General features: G+C 38.2%; 1 protein-coding gene and 1 non-coding gene across 14 annotated transcripts in view; both read right to left on the bottom strand.

The window, feature by feature from the left end:
• Positions 1 to 641: 641 nt before the first annotated feature.
• NAP1L4 (nucleosome assembly protein 1 like 4) overlaps positions 642 to 17,689 on the bottom strand; it is a 28,201-nt gene continuing 11,153 nt past the window's right edge. For 4 of the 13 annotated variants that reach the window (XM_088166657.1, XM_088166658.1, XM_088166659.1 and 1 more), the window contains 8 exons: positions 14,628 to 14,767; positions 12,579 to 12,724; positions 10,744 to 10,766; positions 9,998 to 10,117; positions 9,684 to 9,713; positions 8,388 to 8,444; positions 7,225 to 7,262; positions 642 to 1,920 (listed from right to left, as the gene is read on the bottom strand). In XM_088166657.1, coding sequence (XP_088022783.1) covers positions 7,257 to 7,262; positions 8,388 to 8,444; positions 9,684 to 9,713; positions 9,998 to 10,117; positions 10,744 to 10,766; positions 12,579 to 12,724; positions 14,628 to 14,767 — 522 coding nt within the window. In that variant the 3' untranslated portion in view covers positions 642 to 1,920; positions 7,225 to 7,256. Of the gene's footprint in view, positions 1,921 to 7,224; positions 7,263 to 8,387; positions 8,466 to 9,683; positions 9,714 to 9,997; positions 10,118 to 10,743; positions 10,767 to 12,578; positions 12,725 to 14,627; positions 14,768 to 17,689 lie in introns of all 13 variants that reach the window. The other 9 variants (XM_088166653.1, XM_088166654.1, XM_088166655.1 and 6 more) reach the window with 4 other exon arrangements.
• Positions 17,143 to 17,258, bottom strand: LOC148223273 (small nucleolar RNA SNORA54). Its single transcript, XR_015804682.1, has one exon. It is a non-coding gene; the product is annotated as a small nucleolar RNA SNORA54 (small nucleolar RNA).

Below are 17,689 nucleotides of genomic sequence, written 5' to 3'. Positions count from 1 at the left end.
CCAGTATAAAGAGAAACAAACCAGGTCAAATTTCTCTATTTGCTGGGCCTGGCAGTGTGCCGAACCAGTCTGTACACAGGCAAGCTCCATTCACTATTCCTGTCCTTGTCAGAAATGCCTTCACACTGCTCTCCATGCCTGCCAGAGTGCACTGCAGTCAGACTACGAGATTACAAAATCTAATTTTTTAAAATAAAGCTCAGAACCTATCCCTTTTCCTGCCTTCCTTCCTCATTCCTGCCTTAACACTATGGCACCTGAGCATTGGTGTTACATTTTCTGACTGCGAGGTCAGATGTGGGAGTACCTCAACATTCCCAGTTTGGCCCCCAGCACCTCATTCAGTCCATAACCAAAGTGCACGGATCATGTGGAATCTTGTAATGATGCTGCCTCCCTAAAAACCCTATCTCCTACAAACGATTCCAGACTGTTTGCTTGCAAATTGAGCAAGTTTGTTCTGATTTACATCAAAGAACTGTACACTGCTACATTTACAAGGGCTCCTGTTTTGGCTTTTGGCAAAGGCAGCTGTTTTGTATGGCCAAACAGCTGGAAGGTGCTGTGTTTAACACTCCACCATTCAGAACAGGATGCTCATTTCTCCTAGGAAGCGTTAGGGACCAGACAGGCACCACCAGTCATGTTTCACAACTTTAATAGAATATTCTATCTATTCTGTACAAATTGAAAACACCGTATTAAGTTACAAATGTGTAAGGTAAGGCTGGAGCACTCTACATGCCTGGTCACAGTGTTGATACAGCTGCTATTCAACTGCTGCCAGAGGTTGGTAATGGATGCTGAAACTAGAAATGTGTACCTGAAGTGCCACACAACAACAAAAGGTAGTTTTGAAGACTTCAGAACTTTAAAGAAAACAAATTGTGGAATGGAATAATTTCAGTGTTGCAAGTAAGACACCCAAACATCAGATTTATTGAACTGATTCATTTTGATAAATTTCTGTGTTCAAAGTGAAAGGTCCTTTCATGCTGGACACTAAGCAATAAGACTACTGGAAATTGGTTCTTTGGCTGCAACCCACTTCCACCAACAGCAACAGTTTGGCCTTTGCATTTTGATCTTCATCCAGAAGAGTTGTCATTTTGATGAGAGTTTGTTTCTTCTGTCTAGACTACTACATTGAGACCACTTTGAATTACCTGTTTTACAAGTACCCATATTGTATGCAAAAGAGGAAGAAGATTTTTCAAGTATATTAAAAACTATTAAAAAGCACTAATTCTGTCAAAGTACTTACAAACATGAATAAATAAATAGTAAGATGAACAACTAAGTCTCAAATATGACACCCTCTTCAATGAAGTAAAATTACTTCAACTCAACTGGTTGTACTGAGATAATAAATATGACATTTAAAGCTGCTCAAGCACTAGTTCAATTTGTAGGTTGCGAGAAACATTAAAAAAGGGGGGAGGGAACTAGCAAAAAAGTCATATTGCTCTATCTGTTTCAGCTACCATACATGTAATCCATTTACTTTAGCTTCTTAGCACATTGCTATTCCACAATTTTCAATGTTGAGCAAGAAAATGGATAATCCTCACATGGTAGTCTGGACTATTCCCCTATGCGTAGGGCAGAAGGCTCTAGAGGCCTATTGACATACTTAGTTACAGTGTACCAAAGGCTGTAGAGTGTGCTTTATTTAAACCTCATATTTCCCAAATGCATTGAAGTTGCCACTGTACATGTTAAGCAATAAAGTTAGTGAAAATCATGCATTTTAAAACAAATTAATTTTAAGCATTGTTAATAAGATTGTGCTGCAGCGATAGAATATCCTGAACTGCAGGCCAGGTATCCAACTATTTGTTACAAGTTGTTCAAATATCACTTCCAAGTGGTATTTCCTTATTACTGTTGTTTGCATTCAGCAGGTTGGCTGGACTCTTTCTGCATAAAGTGAAAAAGAGAAAATAAACAGTTAAACGTCAAACTGGCATAAAAGAAAACACTTCAACAGAGAAACTGGCTATGCAGTTCTGAATAAGCATGTATCACTGTGCTATTAGCATGTATCACTAGCATGTACAAAAATGTTACATGAAAACTCAAACTACATCGTAAAGGTCCAACAGAGTCACCACATTTATTTGGTCTCCCCTTGCCCCCAGCTGCTTGGTATCCCATAATTTATGTATTTTTGTGCTGTTAACACTGCACCCTGTAGGCTAAAGTTCACACAAATAAGAAAGCAACCCACCACCTACTCCCCTCAACCAGAGGCTCTATTTGACTTCCAGCCTATTAAACAATTTTAACAATAAACTGCCACCTCCTCCAGCTCTGAGGAGAGAGGAAGGCAGGCTGCTTATTCTGCAGCACGTCTGAGTTTTTCCTTAGGAGCCTTGCCCTTTCTGCTAAGGTGATAAAAATGTAATTAATGTGTTGATTTCTTCTAGGTTCTGCATCACCAGCAGGTAACAATTCAACAATTTAACACTGGGCAAGAAGTCCGTATGTTAATCTGAATATGTAAAAGCAGAAATACCTTCATTAGGTAGTTAAACAACTTCCCCTTTGGCAAAAGGAAGTGAATTTGGGAATGAGAACAAGCACTCAAACCACTAAGAACTTCAGGTTTACACTGCACTTCTTGCTTTTTTTTCCATTGTAACACAGAATTCTTAGAAAGCAGGAGAATTTATTCAGTCAATTACCACTTTGCTTCTCCCCTTACCATTCTTAATATACTTTATTACACAAACAGCAGTCACAGAAACCTGCTGCAGTCTAGTAAAGAAAAATACAGGTATAAAACACAACACCCTGAATGTCACTGATGCAAAGTAAAATGTTTCTTAGTTACTATCCCAAAGAAGAGCTTTACGTGTTATAAAATATGTACCCACGCCAAGTTCAGTATACATGAAGTAACCAAGAGCTAAAATAACAGAAGGGTTTTGCCTCTAGCAAGGAACAACAGGTGCAACTGATTTAAACTGCCTTATCATGAAGTTTTGCCCTTGATAATCTGCACTAAATCCAGGCTGTTCTGTTCCTCACTGAAACTGCTTTATGGTCAGAGTGGTCACTATCATTCCCACTGCAATTCAGGATTAGAGTCAAATGCACAGATGTGTCAGAGACCTTTCAGACTTCCTCCTTGTGGTATTCCTCAGCCAACCCATCTGGATAACGTTAACTTTGTTCTCTCTCATCCGCCTGAAGTTCCAAATAACACTTACGTGAATTAAACTGCACTGATTGGGGACCAAATACAGGAAAAGGGATACGTTTACACAGAATACAAAATTAGCATTCTGCTCTTAAATTAAAATTTAACTGCCACTGGTAGTACATTGCATGCCATGGGCAGGCAAAAACTAGTAGCGTTTTTATCTAAAGTTTCCTAAAGGTTTGTATTCTTCTTTTAACTGCTTGGTATTTGAATACGGCCAGAGTAGTGTGCAGGCAGCATCACTTCCTCTCCTCTTTGCATTCTGGATAAAAGCCATGATAAAATAACAAACCTGCTATTTCAAGTGTACTTTAAAAAATCTTTCCATCTCCCTCCCTTCTTCCTTCCTTCCTAGTCACCTGTTATATTTAGATCAAGACACACTTAAGTTGACCACTGCAACCATTTCTGCCAAATTTTAATGATCAACCAAAACACTTGTTATATTTTCTAATAAACTTCATTATCTTTTCCTTATTTCTATAAACACTTAAATTACATTTACTGCATATATCTGTTTATGCTGTAAAAACTGAGTCACAGATCACAAAGTTCTTTTTAAAGGACCTTTCAGTGTTGATTACTGCTCTCAGACAAAAAAACCACAAAGACAGTTGGAGGGGTTCCCAGATCTGAGTCAGATGTTGGAGATTTTGAGACAAATACTGCTATTTTTATGTTACACTCGAGGGTGTATCCGTGTTGGCCATATATACTAAATGTTTAAGGAGGCCCTAAGTATCAAGGCAGTATTTTAGATCCAGACCCCAACGTAATCCATGTTCTCCAACCACTTTAACACACAGCACTGCCCTTGCTAAGGAAGCCAGCATGTGAGCTCCCTGCTGCCTTCAGCTACTCTCAGCCTCATGCAAAGCCCATGCCAGCCTAATCCCAGAGGACACCAGCACAAAGAGACCACAATTCCCCTCCAGTTACAGCTGCTCCAGCAGGCACATGCACACTGAAACTCATCTCTGGCCTTTACTGGCTCCTGTAAGATCAGGGTCCAGATCCCAAGCCGCGAGTGTGATGGAGAGCTGACATCCACACTCCCTCAGGCTGGCCTTTAAAGTCTGAGCCTGCTCTTCCAGCAGAGCCCAGACTTGGTGACACTGGGTCAGCCAGCCACTACCACTGATGTGCCTTAGCCCCTGTGCCCTTTATCACCCCATCCTGGCAAGGTTTCCCTTCATGCTTTATTTCCCTAAATTAACTTCCCACGATATCTTAGAAAGGTAGTGAAGTGCACTGGCCAGGCAATAAAGACCAGAGAGACTTGAACTGACAAAGAGAAGGAGGAATTGCGTATTATTTAAAAATAAATTTAGCAGTAAACACATGTACTCAAGATCACTACCAGGGCTACAGAGACAATAATTTTTCTGGTTGTAAACAGATTCTTTACAGTAACCATAAGCAGATTTAAGTTAATCTTAAAATTGGTAGGATTTAAATTTTTTTGTATCTTTAAAGTATTTCATATTCATTTATTTTAAGCAAGGAGTTTAAACTACTTTGGGCCTTTAATTTCAGTTTGAGGTGCCATTCCAATGGATACGACCAAGCTGAGTGAGACTCCCACCTATTTTTTCTCTTTTGTTAACCAAGAGCAATATACAGCTTTTTGCTTACTGCTGCTCCTTATTGCATCACTTTTTCAGAATTAAAAATTGCTCCTAAAATTTGCAAGAACATAGAGCTAAAACAGACAATAAAGTAGGTCCGAGTTAATACTGGTTTCATGATGTTCCTACACAAACCCCACCACGTCTGCCCATCCAGTTAAACTGGTGTCCTAGAGGATTGGGACATAAGCTCAAAATCTCCATGCCATTTATTTTAGCAATTTTGTTTTTTCAACAAGATCCTGAAGGAAACATTGAATTTCTGTTAGTCTTCAGTGTTTAAACACACTAGGTAAGGTACATTCCTAGGTGATTCCAAGAGCAATCAAGTCATTATCTCCTTACTTTTCCAATTCACTTTTTGGGAAGCTTTCCATCTGCTAAGGTGGCCATGCAGAAACAGACAGATTATCAAGATCTCATCTAATTCCCCAAGAACTCTGCTGCCAACAGCAGTATCAAGGCAGGCAGCAGGCACTAAATCTGATGTCCTTTCCAGTGGAGAAGGTAGAAAGCCTTTCTGAAACATCTTCAATGGAACAGTCCAACTATAGGACCTAAAGCTGAATCTTATCTTTATTTCCTATTCTATGTTACTGAATGAGAAAAAGCAAGGATATGAGAATGTAAACCCAGAGCTAGCTGGAGTTAAGTAAGCAATGCTTCCTTCCACAGCCAGTTCTAGAAATGAATTTCCTGCTGAAAGGTCTTGCCACTGGAACTCAGAAGAAAAAGGATCTTGAAGCCCATGCAGTCTCACACACACAGAGCAGCTCTTTTGCTCATGATTCAAACCAGCACTCTGCATTCCCTGTCAGCTACTTCTCAATTCAAGCAAAGCCTCAGCAAGGTGAAATAAAGGCAGCTAAAGAATGGGACATGCAAGCACATAAAAATATACACTAGACAAAACCAGCTACATTATCCAGTTTTGTAGCATCTTCTGAAGCTACTTTCAATCATCTGACTGCTCAGTCTTCCAAAGCCACAACTTCTATATGGCACAAGTGCTTTGTGTGATGATAATGATTCTGGTTGTATGTGAACAACTCAAATGTACTAAAAACTCACAGGAAGGAAGGAGAAAAAGTTTACAAAGTAGAAAGTGTTGACATGCAGCAAATGTACTACAACAATAAAGGAGGTAATATGGAAATTACGGAAAAGGAGAAACTGGATTTGAAAGGAAAACAGACCACTTATTCTTGTGTACATGAAAAAGAAAACTATTCTAGATAAGAAAAGCAGGGAGTGGGGACTGGAAGGCAAATAAAGGCAGGGAACAGTTAAAAGAGGATCAGAAAATAGTACAAGCAGGAGAAAGAATGAAAAACAGGACAGGACTGGAGTATTAGTGTCAAAATACAAAACAAAACAAAAAAATCCAAGTTGACTTGAAAAACAAGCCAGTGGCTGATAATTTTTAACTGTAGGGAGGGAACACAGCTGTGTAACAAACTGCAGCAGGGTAACAGACAAGCTACTGTGACAAACAGATGTTCTACTACTGCAGGTGAACTGTCAGTGCATGTATACTGAGGCACCAAAAACCAACAATGAAGCACAGCTCCACTTTGAGTTTAACAAAGGCAAGGAAGGGCATTATCTATGCAGATGGAATGAGCTGAAAGGATTACATCTTCTTCTAAATAATTAAAATAATTATTTTATTTTAAATAAAGAGCCTAAAATACGGGGGGGGAAGAAAGTATGGAAGCTGTTGCAGGCATTGCTCTCTGTGAGGAATGGGATGAAAGGTGAAGATGACAGTATACAACAGAAGGAACTTTTTCTTTCTTCTTTTAAAAAAGAGACAGATGAACAGAAGAACAATACCTGTGCAGAATCATAGGAGATCAAGAAAAGGCTTCTAAGAGTGACTGCTTGCCTTTGTCAGGCAGCATAAGTAAGATGCTGGAAAACGCATACTAAGTAAGCTGATGACTTAGAAGAGTTTAGGAAGAGCAGAGAAGGTATTTAAGAAATAATTTGCAAGTGCATTAGAAACAGTAAGGAGATGCAACATCAAACCAGAAACAAGGAAAATTAAAGTCTGTCAAGTCTCAGTATCTTTTATCGTGTGTATATGAAATACAGTTTGGTTGCTACAAAGGCAAAGCAGAAAGCGTGCCAGGAAGGCAGAGTGTCATTCTGAAAAATCTACTTTAATTATATGATTTACAGGTACTCATCTCTACACCCATTTCTTTCTATTTTTTACTAACAAAACCTAAATTCTGAAGTCACCATTCCCCCAGTACAAGTCACCATTCCCTATACAAGGAAAAAAACCAACAAAACAAAACAGAAAACCTTAGAAAACAAATCACATTGCATGACTACAAATGGGACTCTTGGAAGTTAGGTATGAATGGAATTCCACCTTACCTAGAAATGTATGAATGAATAACAGACTTATATTACACCTAAATGGGAAAAAATTGAAAGGAACTGTCAGCATGGATGAAAAGTGAAATGTACAAAATAATACAGGAGGCAACAACCATAACCTTCCATGATAACCTCAGCTTTATTTTCCCTACCAAATCCTCTAGAAGGATACTTCACACAAACATATGTTGATGCAGAGCTATCTCAGCTGTCCAACTTTTTCCCATTACAGGTACACCACTGCATCTGAATCCTACAGAGCAGAGTCAGAATACTGATTTTTGCCAATCTAACCCAGTTGGATTGATCTTTGTACAAGACAGACTTTCTTTAGTATACAGAATTTCTCATTAAAGAAAAACAAACTTGACTCTAGATAGTGACAAGAAACCATTTACTAATGATAGGATGATGTATAAAACTATACCAAAAGAGTGACATGTCAAGCTGCTGTTAAGACTTTTATCCAAAGATCAAGCAGTTTTGCATGCCTTTCACTTTTTTATCTGTCTTTATAAAAAATTGAAAGCTGATGATTTAAGAACTACACGAACACAAGTCTGTCATCACTGTCCCAGCTTCACTAAATATAAGCATTTACCATGACTGAAGAACTGAAAAATACCTGTCAGAAGGAACACTAACCCTCAAGGCTGAATTATAAGCCAGGTATCATATATTTAAAATTCAAAGTTGAGGACTGATTTTTCTTGATTTCTAATCAAGTACAGACATGTAGAGTCTAACCTGCAGCCATCAGGACAACGATAAAGAACAATTCTAAGGAAAAGAAAATAAACAAACAAGCTAGCTGAGATTTGTCAGACTAATTCTAGCTTGAAGTCCAGCCAAGGAACATCTGAATGAGACGTTTCTAAAGGAAAACTGTATCAGCATTACACAGAGATGCCATTAAGAAGCAAAGGCACACAGTTTGGAAATTATCTTAGTGCATGCTGGAAGTCAAAACCTGCATTTTCCCAACTGATGGAAACATTAACTTCTCTTTTAAGAGCAATTTAAGTGCTGAAGATAATGAAAACATTGCAGTCAGAAGCTAGGGTGATTTTTTGATTGATCTTTTCACAAACTATCATGCCCTTAGCTACACTGTTCATGATTTTAACCTGTGTTACGACTAAGCACACAAATGTCCTTACCTTGGGATCACTCTCTGCATCTTCCTCCTCTTCTCCCTCCTCTTCCCCCTCCAACTCCTATGACAAAATAGAGATAAACTAACAGAAATTAAAACAGGTTAAAAGTGCAACTTTTTGTAATGGACAAAAAGCAAAGTAGCAAATTAAATTATCACTGTATTCCAGAGTGTTTCAGATGTCAGTATTGGGCTGATTTAAAAGAATTCAGCATCTTCCAAGTTTTACATGCAAAATCTTTAAAACATGATATAAAGGTCTTAGTATGGCTAAAGGCAATCTTCCTATGTATGATGCTGCGGTCCCACAGCAATTTTTAAACTTCTACCTAACAAATTATTTGGAATTTTAGTTCTGGTAATAGGTATATATGCCTGATTTTGTTCTTTGTTTCAGTCTCCCTCCAAAGAGTCTGTTTATTTAGCTTGTTGTGGACTGGCTATGCATTCCTATGTAGGGCTTTTGTACTCAATTTTACACACAGCTACATCTAAGTGATAACATCTGGCACTGGAAACCAATTAAAAATACTCATACACACTTCTATCAATGCCCAGCTTAAAAAAATAAAAATGTACAAGTGTTTAGTCACTCAACAGCCTAAGCACAGACAAAAAAAGAGATTGCATGCTGAAGGCTGCCAGCTCACATCAGATCAGCAGCTTGATAACCTCTGATGTACTCTGCTGTGCTGAAGCTGACAACAGTCAGGGATCAGTACCTTTGACAAATTAGCAAGAACAGCACAGTAAAAGCAGTAAAGCAAAAAATGTAAAGGATATTAGTTCATTTAAGTGTGGTAATGGTAACATTTAATGGTTTTGTGCAAAGCGTTTCATAGCACGTGTTCATACAACACTATTGCAAATAGACCAGAGCCAGCCTAAATTACTTATGCTGAATAGTTGCATACTTCTTTTTACTTTGCATTTGGTAAGACTCAGTCTTCAAGCTTACGACAACTAAAAGCTGACAGCTGAGTTGCACTACCACCTAAGGAACAAATATTTATCATGCCGCATTCTACAAAAAAATGCTTTCCTTTAATTTTTGAGTCATGTTAGAAAACAGCTTTCAGAATACTAGATAAAAAATGGATATATGCTCTTGCAGAAAATATTTTTAAGAAAAGAAAAACCAGGCAGTTTTGCAAGTCATGAATGCTGAACTCTTTTGGAAAGAAGTACCACGCACAAGAGCATTTATGAACAAGTGTTTTCTGCTCCATATAGAATTATTCCTGGCACTAGAATGGAATAAGTTATCAGTAATCTATAAAAAATACAGTGTGCATCTCACCTCCTCTTCACCTTCTTCATCATCTTCAAACTGAAAAACAAACCCAAGGTTTAATTAGCTCTGCTAGTATTTGCATAAAAACTTCTGCAGGTGTAGCATATTCAAACACTAAGTGAAACTAAGTCCCCTCCAGAAGCAGATTAACAACTTATAGCATGTTGAATGACCCTTTCCTATGCCAAAGTAGTAGCAATCTCTTCAGGGGTGTTTTTTGTTATTCTCATGTAATTAATACTTCACCCCAGTCTAATCAGAAAAGGAGACGAATGTTTCTATGTGCTGACTAATAAACAAAATGCTAATTGCATACATACGTTATCATCATCCTCTATAGCTTCCCCAGTGAAATACAGCACAGCACGAGGGACTATCCTTTCACGGAAGAAGTGTCCAATTTCAAAATCTGCTGCTAAAGTGAATTCCGAGTCTTCATCCTGTAAGACAAATCAGATTGAGTACTGTACTGAAAATGTGATGTGCTACACAGAAGCAGATGAAAATATTTCAAAGTAACAGGTTTGGGAAAACATCACATTGTCATCACCAACCTTCAGGTCACAGGTACTGTCAGTATACTTAATTTTGTAACAATAAAATCTAAATCTAGATTTGCAGAATTGAGATTTTCTGTACAAGCTTCCTACTTTCTACACACAAGTTAGTGTCCTGCCAAGACACCATTTATTAAAAAGCTCTTAAAGACTTGGCTGGCTCTGACATCTGATATTGGAGAACTGTTCAGAATGCTCCAGACTGATTTTTAAAGAAGTCAGGTACCAGCCATGCAGTACTGCTGAGTGGACAGGGAGAACAATGACCTTCCCAACAGTGACCACTGGAGACGTCTTGGATGAGGAGGCTGTGTAACAGTTAACTGCCAGTGGATTACGTGGAGAAGTTGACAGTATCTTTCACTTTATCAAGGTGAAACCCAGCTTTGTCAAATGCAAAAACAACAATAAAAATACACAATACTTGATAAAATAACCCTATAGTCACTGTACAGTGACTAGGCAAAACGGATGCAGCAAAGAGCAATTGTGCCATTTCAAAAACTTACCAATGACTCTCCATCACCAGATACTGCAAAAACAAAAGGCAACAAATTTAAGAAACGTTTGTATGGTCTCACCCACCTCAGTATTCAAGATGACAAAACACAGTATAAAGATCTCATACCAGAAAACACAGGTTATAAAGGCTTCACAAGGTAACTATTAAAACTATGACAATTCAGATTAGTGATAAGTTAAACCTACAGAAATCATACTTAGAAGAATTTCACTTGTTGTAGTTAAAGCATCAAAGTTGCCATTTGGATATCAAAGATTTTTGCACAAGGAAATACTCTTTCTACAAGAATGGGTTCAGAGGACATGTGGATGAATATATTTGGTTTCTCAACTAATGCTGTAATTACAGTAACTTTATTTGGCTGGAGCACTACAAATCATCTCTCCCCCAAAACAACTGGAACTAAATAAATGAACATTTTGACATGAATCTGCAAAGCATTGTTGAGAAGAGGCCCAGTACTGTAACCAGCATGGAACAGGGTGGGTGTTTTGCTTGTTTAAAGAAAAACCCAAAAAACAAAAATATCAAATCAATGCCAAAAATCCCAACAAAAATCAAAATGTCCCTTCTCTGGGAACGGACTACCATGTGATCTACTGTGAAAGTGATCATTTGGCTCAATTCTCAAGTTGAAAATGCAACTATCCACTGCCAGAAGATGTCAGTGTCTTATACAGCTAATTCCAAAGTGTACCCTTTGAGTATTAAAAACAACAACATAACACCAACAGGAAACAAATCTCCATCCTTTGCTCAAAGCAGCAAGAAAAATTAAAGGACATTTCTGTACTAAAGCACCCCCAACTTTGGAAATACACATTCCATGTTTCTTAACCTACATACAAGGGGATCTGCAGTGGTAATTAGGAAAGATAGGTAGTTCATAATAGCCCACAACAGAATCAAGAACCATTTTGTTCAGTACAGCTCTAGAATCACAGAATAGTTTGGGCTGGAAGGGACCTTAAAGACTACTGTTGTAATCCCTCTGCTGTGGGCAGGGACGCCTTTCACAAGACCAGGTTGCCAAAAACCCCATCCAGTCTGGCCTTGAACACTTCCAAGAATGCCCAGAGAAGTTATGGATGCCCCAAACTGTTCCAGTGTGTCACCAACTTCACAGTCAAGAACTTCTTCCTAGTATCTAACTTTAAACCTGCCCTCTTTAGGCCTAAAGGCATTCCCTTGTCCTGTCACTACATGCCCTTGCAAAAAATCCCTCACTGCCTTTCTTGTAGGACCCCCTTCAGTCCACAAAACATACTACTTCCCTCATCTGTGCTTGCAGAAGAGGACAATGAAAGATGTACCAAGAAAAAAATAATGGTTTTGGAATCCATCTAAATGGTTTAATATATGAGTACACATGTAACATTAGACTAGGAAAATGAGACAATTATGTACAGAGCATCAGGGATCACTAATTAATCACAGAAGAAACTACAGAAAGTTCTGTCACTTGAAAGAGGCTTCAGGGAAACTGCTATGCTGTAGCTTGACCAACAATGGAACACATTTCTTTTGCATGTTAGAAAAACTGATGCATGGAGCCATCCTGTGGTAAAACATGTCAACTTCTTTAACAGAGTCTATAAGAGACTGTTCCCATACTATGAATCCTGTTTACATTGCACACCTATTGGCCAGATTCTACAGAGTAACATCAGAATAAAATCATCTGTTTGGATGGGCAAGATATTTGGAAACTTCCTCTAGTAAGCACTTTACAAGGCAGCAGCATAAATAGTTTGAATGTTTAAGTCACATAAATACAAATATACATAAACATATTTTAAGGATCTTAATTTCCAAGCTTACCCTTTATTGGGCTGAAGAAGTTAAAAAATGAATCGTTAGGTACTTGTTTAGTAATTGTCCGAACTGTGCCTCGGCCCTTGTGTTTCTGTTTCTTCTTGATTGTTTTAACTGTAACATTTTTTCCTTTCTTCCAGTCAATGGTACACCTAGAGACAGCATGTGAAAAACAGCATTTTAACACAAGGCACCAGGGAAAAGAAGGAACTGAGCAGCAGAGCAGCAACCTCAAGGCCAAGACAGCTTATCACTCTTTAGATAAAGCTGCTTGATGAGATATGAAGTGGATCATAGTCCTAGAGATTATGTGTATGTTGGACAGGTCAAATGTTTCCCTAAAAGAAAATGCTACACAAGTTTGTCTTGGCAGAGTAATCACTGCCACCACTGCACCCATAATTCAGTTCCTCTGGCCCAAAAACTGGGCTTCTATAACCAAGGACAGGATTAAGCTATTCCAGAAAAAAAATCTCACCAGTCAAACTGTTAGAAAACAATACATTACGCCCTTTAACTACAGGTCAAGGCAGTACTCTAAAAATGCATGTCCAAAGAGTGGCCAGGGAAAGGGATGTTTGAACTCTCCAAAGACCAGTACTCAGACTGACTTGGCAGTCAAGCACATCAAGCTGAAAAGAGTCTAATTATCAGTTCCATTCTGCTGCTGTACAAATTGACACTCAATGAAAAGTCTCTCTCCGTTCAAACAAGTTTTACCCAAAGCTGCACAGGGACAAACACAGCTAATTTTCCTATAATGGAAATAACGGTGTCACAGTAAGCCTTAAGTGCCTCAAAAATACCTTGTCCTACAGACAGACGGTCAAAGTCACCATTTTCATACTTTACTTGCATAAGAAGGCACAGACATGTTTTCCTGCTCTACTTGTACCGTATCTAACACCTTCCTCAGGAAACATCAACTGAAATCAAAATTTTAACAAATCAGCAATCTAGGACTTTATATTCCTTTATAATATTTAAACAAAAAATAATTTGCTGTAATGAACTTAAGTTTTCTTCAAAAAGGAGCAGTCTGTTACTTAAGCACAACTTCCACTAAACATCCAAGAAGACATTTTGCCTCACTGCAGGTGAATTCTGGATTCAAAAGCCAACATGTAGCACTGAAAGTCAAGAGGTTTTGAGGTTGTCAGCATGACTTCAAAAAAACCAAGTATTTGGCATATCTTAAGTGTCAGTTAGAAAAACCCCGAAAACCAAACCACCACAACATGTCCTTGAAGGGGTAGGAAAAAACCCTGAAAACCAAATAATCAACAATAGAAAAGAATACTTAGATGCTCAGAAAAATAGGGTACAAAAGTAATTTTCCATTTGTGTCAGCTCTGCTGTGGTGTGGCAATTGAATTTGGTTAAAGAGCACAGATCATGGATGGGAAGACCAAAGGTTAGGTTAGATGGAATCATTCTTTTACCCCCAAAAAACTCTGTAGTGCTCAACTCAGACTTCCAGAACAGACATGAGAATTCACCATCCACAGCTGTTTTCTGAACAGATTTTGCAAAAACAATGAAATTTTTAAAAATTGCTGCATTAGCCACAGCTGCTGGGATCAAACTGCATGGCCTTTATGTTCCCTCCAAACAGGCTGAAAGAACATGATACACATGACCTATTCGTGCCTGATAATAATAAACCAATTCTTGCTGGAACAGAAATTGCTGAGGAGATGACAAGAATCCAAGAGAGTCCAAGGCTACTTGTCAGACTGAGGAGGGGGGTAGTCTGTGAAAAGTAATGACTAAAAATAATTTACCCAGTTATCTGGAAATAAAAGGTTTGTTACCTCAATTAGAGAACTATTAAATTCAAAAGGTGTTCAATTTAAAATGTACACATTGTTAAAATATATCTCCATCTATGCACCCATTACTTCTGCATGCTGAGACTAACACCATCAACATCCCTACAAACACTCCCAGTTTTGAAGTCAGTAACAATTTTATCTTTACTAAACATTATCACAGTAAGCAAATAAAAAAAGTGTTTTTGCTTCAGAAGCTTTTTTGAATTTCAGTTTTCCTTACCCCTCACAATCAACTATTTCAGGTCCTTCAAATGAAAAGGGATCTGTCTTGTCTGGCTCCGACTTCATCTTGTATGTTTTTGTCAGGACTGAATTAGAAAAGTAGTCATTGGGCCCAAAGTGGAACTCTAATGAGAAAGACTGGAAGAAATTTTATGTTACCACTAATTTTCATCTATGAAACAGTGCATCAGCATAATTATCACCAATCAAACTCTCAAAATAATAATTAAAAAAATAATTTGATGGTAAACATATTTCTAACTACAGCAGATGCAGGAAATTATGAATGTCAACGAATTTCAAATGTACAAAAAGCTGTAACAACCTTGGCTTAGATTCAAATTATAAACAGGTAATTAGTACATTTCATTCACCTTAACATATAGAACTGCTGTCTTAAAAGCAATCTTAGAAATAAGTATTTTGAGGAAGGTCTTCATTTCATTTTCTATGGAAGCCTCTCATCATCCTTGCACTAGGGATGAAGTTGTTATTACGAAGTCATTTTAACATTAGAACACCACCACGTGGTTCTGTTGCTCCCCCAAGTCTGATCAATATCATGATCTTAAGAGAATCAGACTTTATTTCCAATTAAAGCACAAATTAGACTGCAGGAGTCTATTTAAATAGCACACTCCCCCAGGAACCAGAGGGTTTTTTTCTATTTGATAATAGAAAATCCTGCAAAAGAACATTGACTTCATAAACTGTTGTACAACCAACATGTCTCCACAGCTTACAGCCCGAAGCAGGTGTTTCTGGTTATGTCTGAACCTCCTCTGGCACCCAAAAACTGTTTGCAGAGATTCCGTTTCTTATACGGAGATCAAAAGGTTCCAGTTAGAGAAAAACACAGCATCCATGATGCATCAATTTCCAGATGTGTAAACGTTTCTAAACTGCTTGCACAATATGCTCACTCTGCACTCAGGATCAACCATGAGCTTTTTAAGTACGCCACAACTCAAGCTGTCTTGGAACAGGGGAAACAATAAAGGAAAAAGGTTTTTGGTGACACTGATTTAGTGGCTTGAAGGGGGAAAAGTCTGCAGGTCAGTTCAGCACAAAAGAAGGAGGGAAAGCCAAAGCTTACAACACCACCACACAGCCCCAGCATGTGTAACAGTTACCTAAAAATTTTACTTCCTCTCCCACTAATATGCCTTATTAATCAGCCCTAATCTGCATACAAAACAGATTATGTAATCTGCAAACTGCCAAAAGACCAACCCTGATTATATTTCCCCAGGAATTCTTCAGACTCAGGCCAGAAAAATGTCTGTTATCACCAAGTTTGCCTTGCCATCCTCTTTTTCAAGGCTATTCATGCACAGACAAGATAAGCAACTTGGGACAACAGCCTGTTCATCACAGGTATTTATCCCTCACTCATCTCCCAAAGGCCCCTAATCTTCCTATGACCCCATGAGTCTCCTCACATGACTCACACCTACTAAAGAGAGTGGTCAAGGAGTGATGGAGATCAATGGCAACAGCGGCCCTCCCACCCCCATGCCCTCTGTTTAAGGACAGGAAGCCACTGGGACACAGCAGTTCACTGGAATATCTGTGTTCACTTCATATTGCCTAGCTCAGCTTCACTTCCCTTTCAAGCAACTCAAGACAGCTGCATGGTTTGGAGGCTGTCTTCAGCTAAGGCTAATCTCTTTCTCTGGCAAACATGCTCAGGGGAAGAGTTACAAACTTATCCACTACCAGTGACGAATACTCATATCCAAATAATCCCATAAACCATCTCTGGGGCTATAAATAACCAACCAGTGGCACTACTCAGCATGCAGGATCCCAAGGGCTAGCAAGATAAAAATATCTGCATACAGCATTTCATTGTATACCTGCTAATTAGCAGACAAGAAGCTTCAAGCTCCACATAGTATTTGAAGTGTTGCAATAACCTTTCCAACACTCTTTATTTGGACTTCTCTGGGGTTTTTTATCAAATATGTTCTCATGAAGCCCCCCAAAAAACCTGCCTTTTTTAAGCTACTTAAGTTTTATCTAGATGGATCACTGAGATCTGAATATGCTAGCTAAGGATCCTGATGTCAAAATAAATATGTAACTAGAAATTATAAAGTACCTGTACATATAAATAATATTTATTTATCCACATGGTTATAAATAAATAAAAGCAAATAGTAATGGAGTCACTTATACTTCATGCAGATAGAAGTTTCTACGTGCAGGCCATAACAAACAAGACTTTGAAGCACTTTGACTGCAATCAGGTATATCCACTTTCGGAGTGCCGTAACTACGATTAATTGTTTTGGGTCAACAGTAAATCAAAAAATTCCTAATTATCATGTATTCCTTCAGCAGCAAAACCTAATCTCCAACAGAACTAGTGTATCTATGACACACTGGTTTTGTGAAGTTCACACAGTACAAAGCTACCACTGCTGCACCAATTTTCAACAAAGAATAGCAGATAAGACAGTCACACACAGCTGCAGAACAGGTTTCACTCAAGCAGTTAGGAGCATATCCTTTGTCTCCAAATACAGAAGGGACACGGAGTTTGTCAGCCTTTATGGATTTAATGTAGCGCTGGAATGGAACCTATTTACAGAAAAATGCTGTGAAAAGGTTACAAACAGTGCAAGACCAGAAAAATCTAGTGTTTATAAAACAAAGCTGAATGAGAACACAAAAATTACGTAGGCAAAAAAAAACCTATTCCCTTTCATCCAAATGCCACTGAATAGATATGCTTCAAGTTAAACAGACAACTTCTTAGAATACCTTACTTTGTGCTTAGACAATTCATATCCATATTCCTTCATAAAACTCTTATTCTCTCCCCTAAGCCCCAGCAATGTTTAGAAACCTTTTTCTCTGCCATACTACTTTCTTGCCTAATATCAGCTGGAGTGCTTCAGTACTAGCAGAATAAAGACAATAAGGAATAAAAACCAAAACTCAAAAGAACCCAAAACCAACTTGCTATTAACCATTAAAAGCTATTCTGAGAAAGTCCTTCCATCTTATGTGAATCTTCTATGTTACTTGTCTTGCATTTATTTCGGGAATTAT

The sequence above is a fragment of the Sturnus vulgaris genome, chromosome 6 (genome assembly GCF_052056855.1).
Source record: "Sturnus vulgaris isolate bStuVul1 chromosome 6, bStuVul1.hap1, whole genome shotgun sequence".
Classification (NCBI taxonomy): Eukaryota; Metazoa; Chordata; class Aves; order Passeriformes; family Sturnidae; genus Sturnus; species Sturnus vulgaris.
The sequence above is the reverse complement of the archived record's forward strand: the minus strand, read 5'-3'. Positions and strand labels throughout refer to the sequence as shown.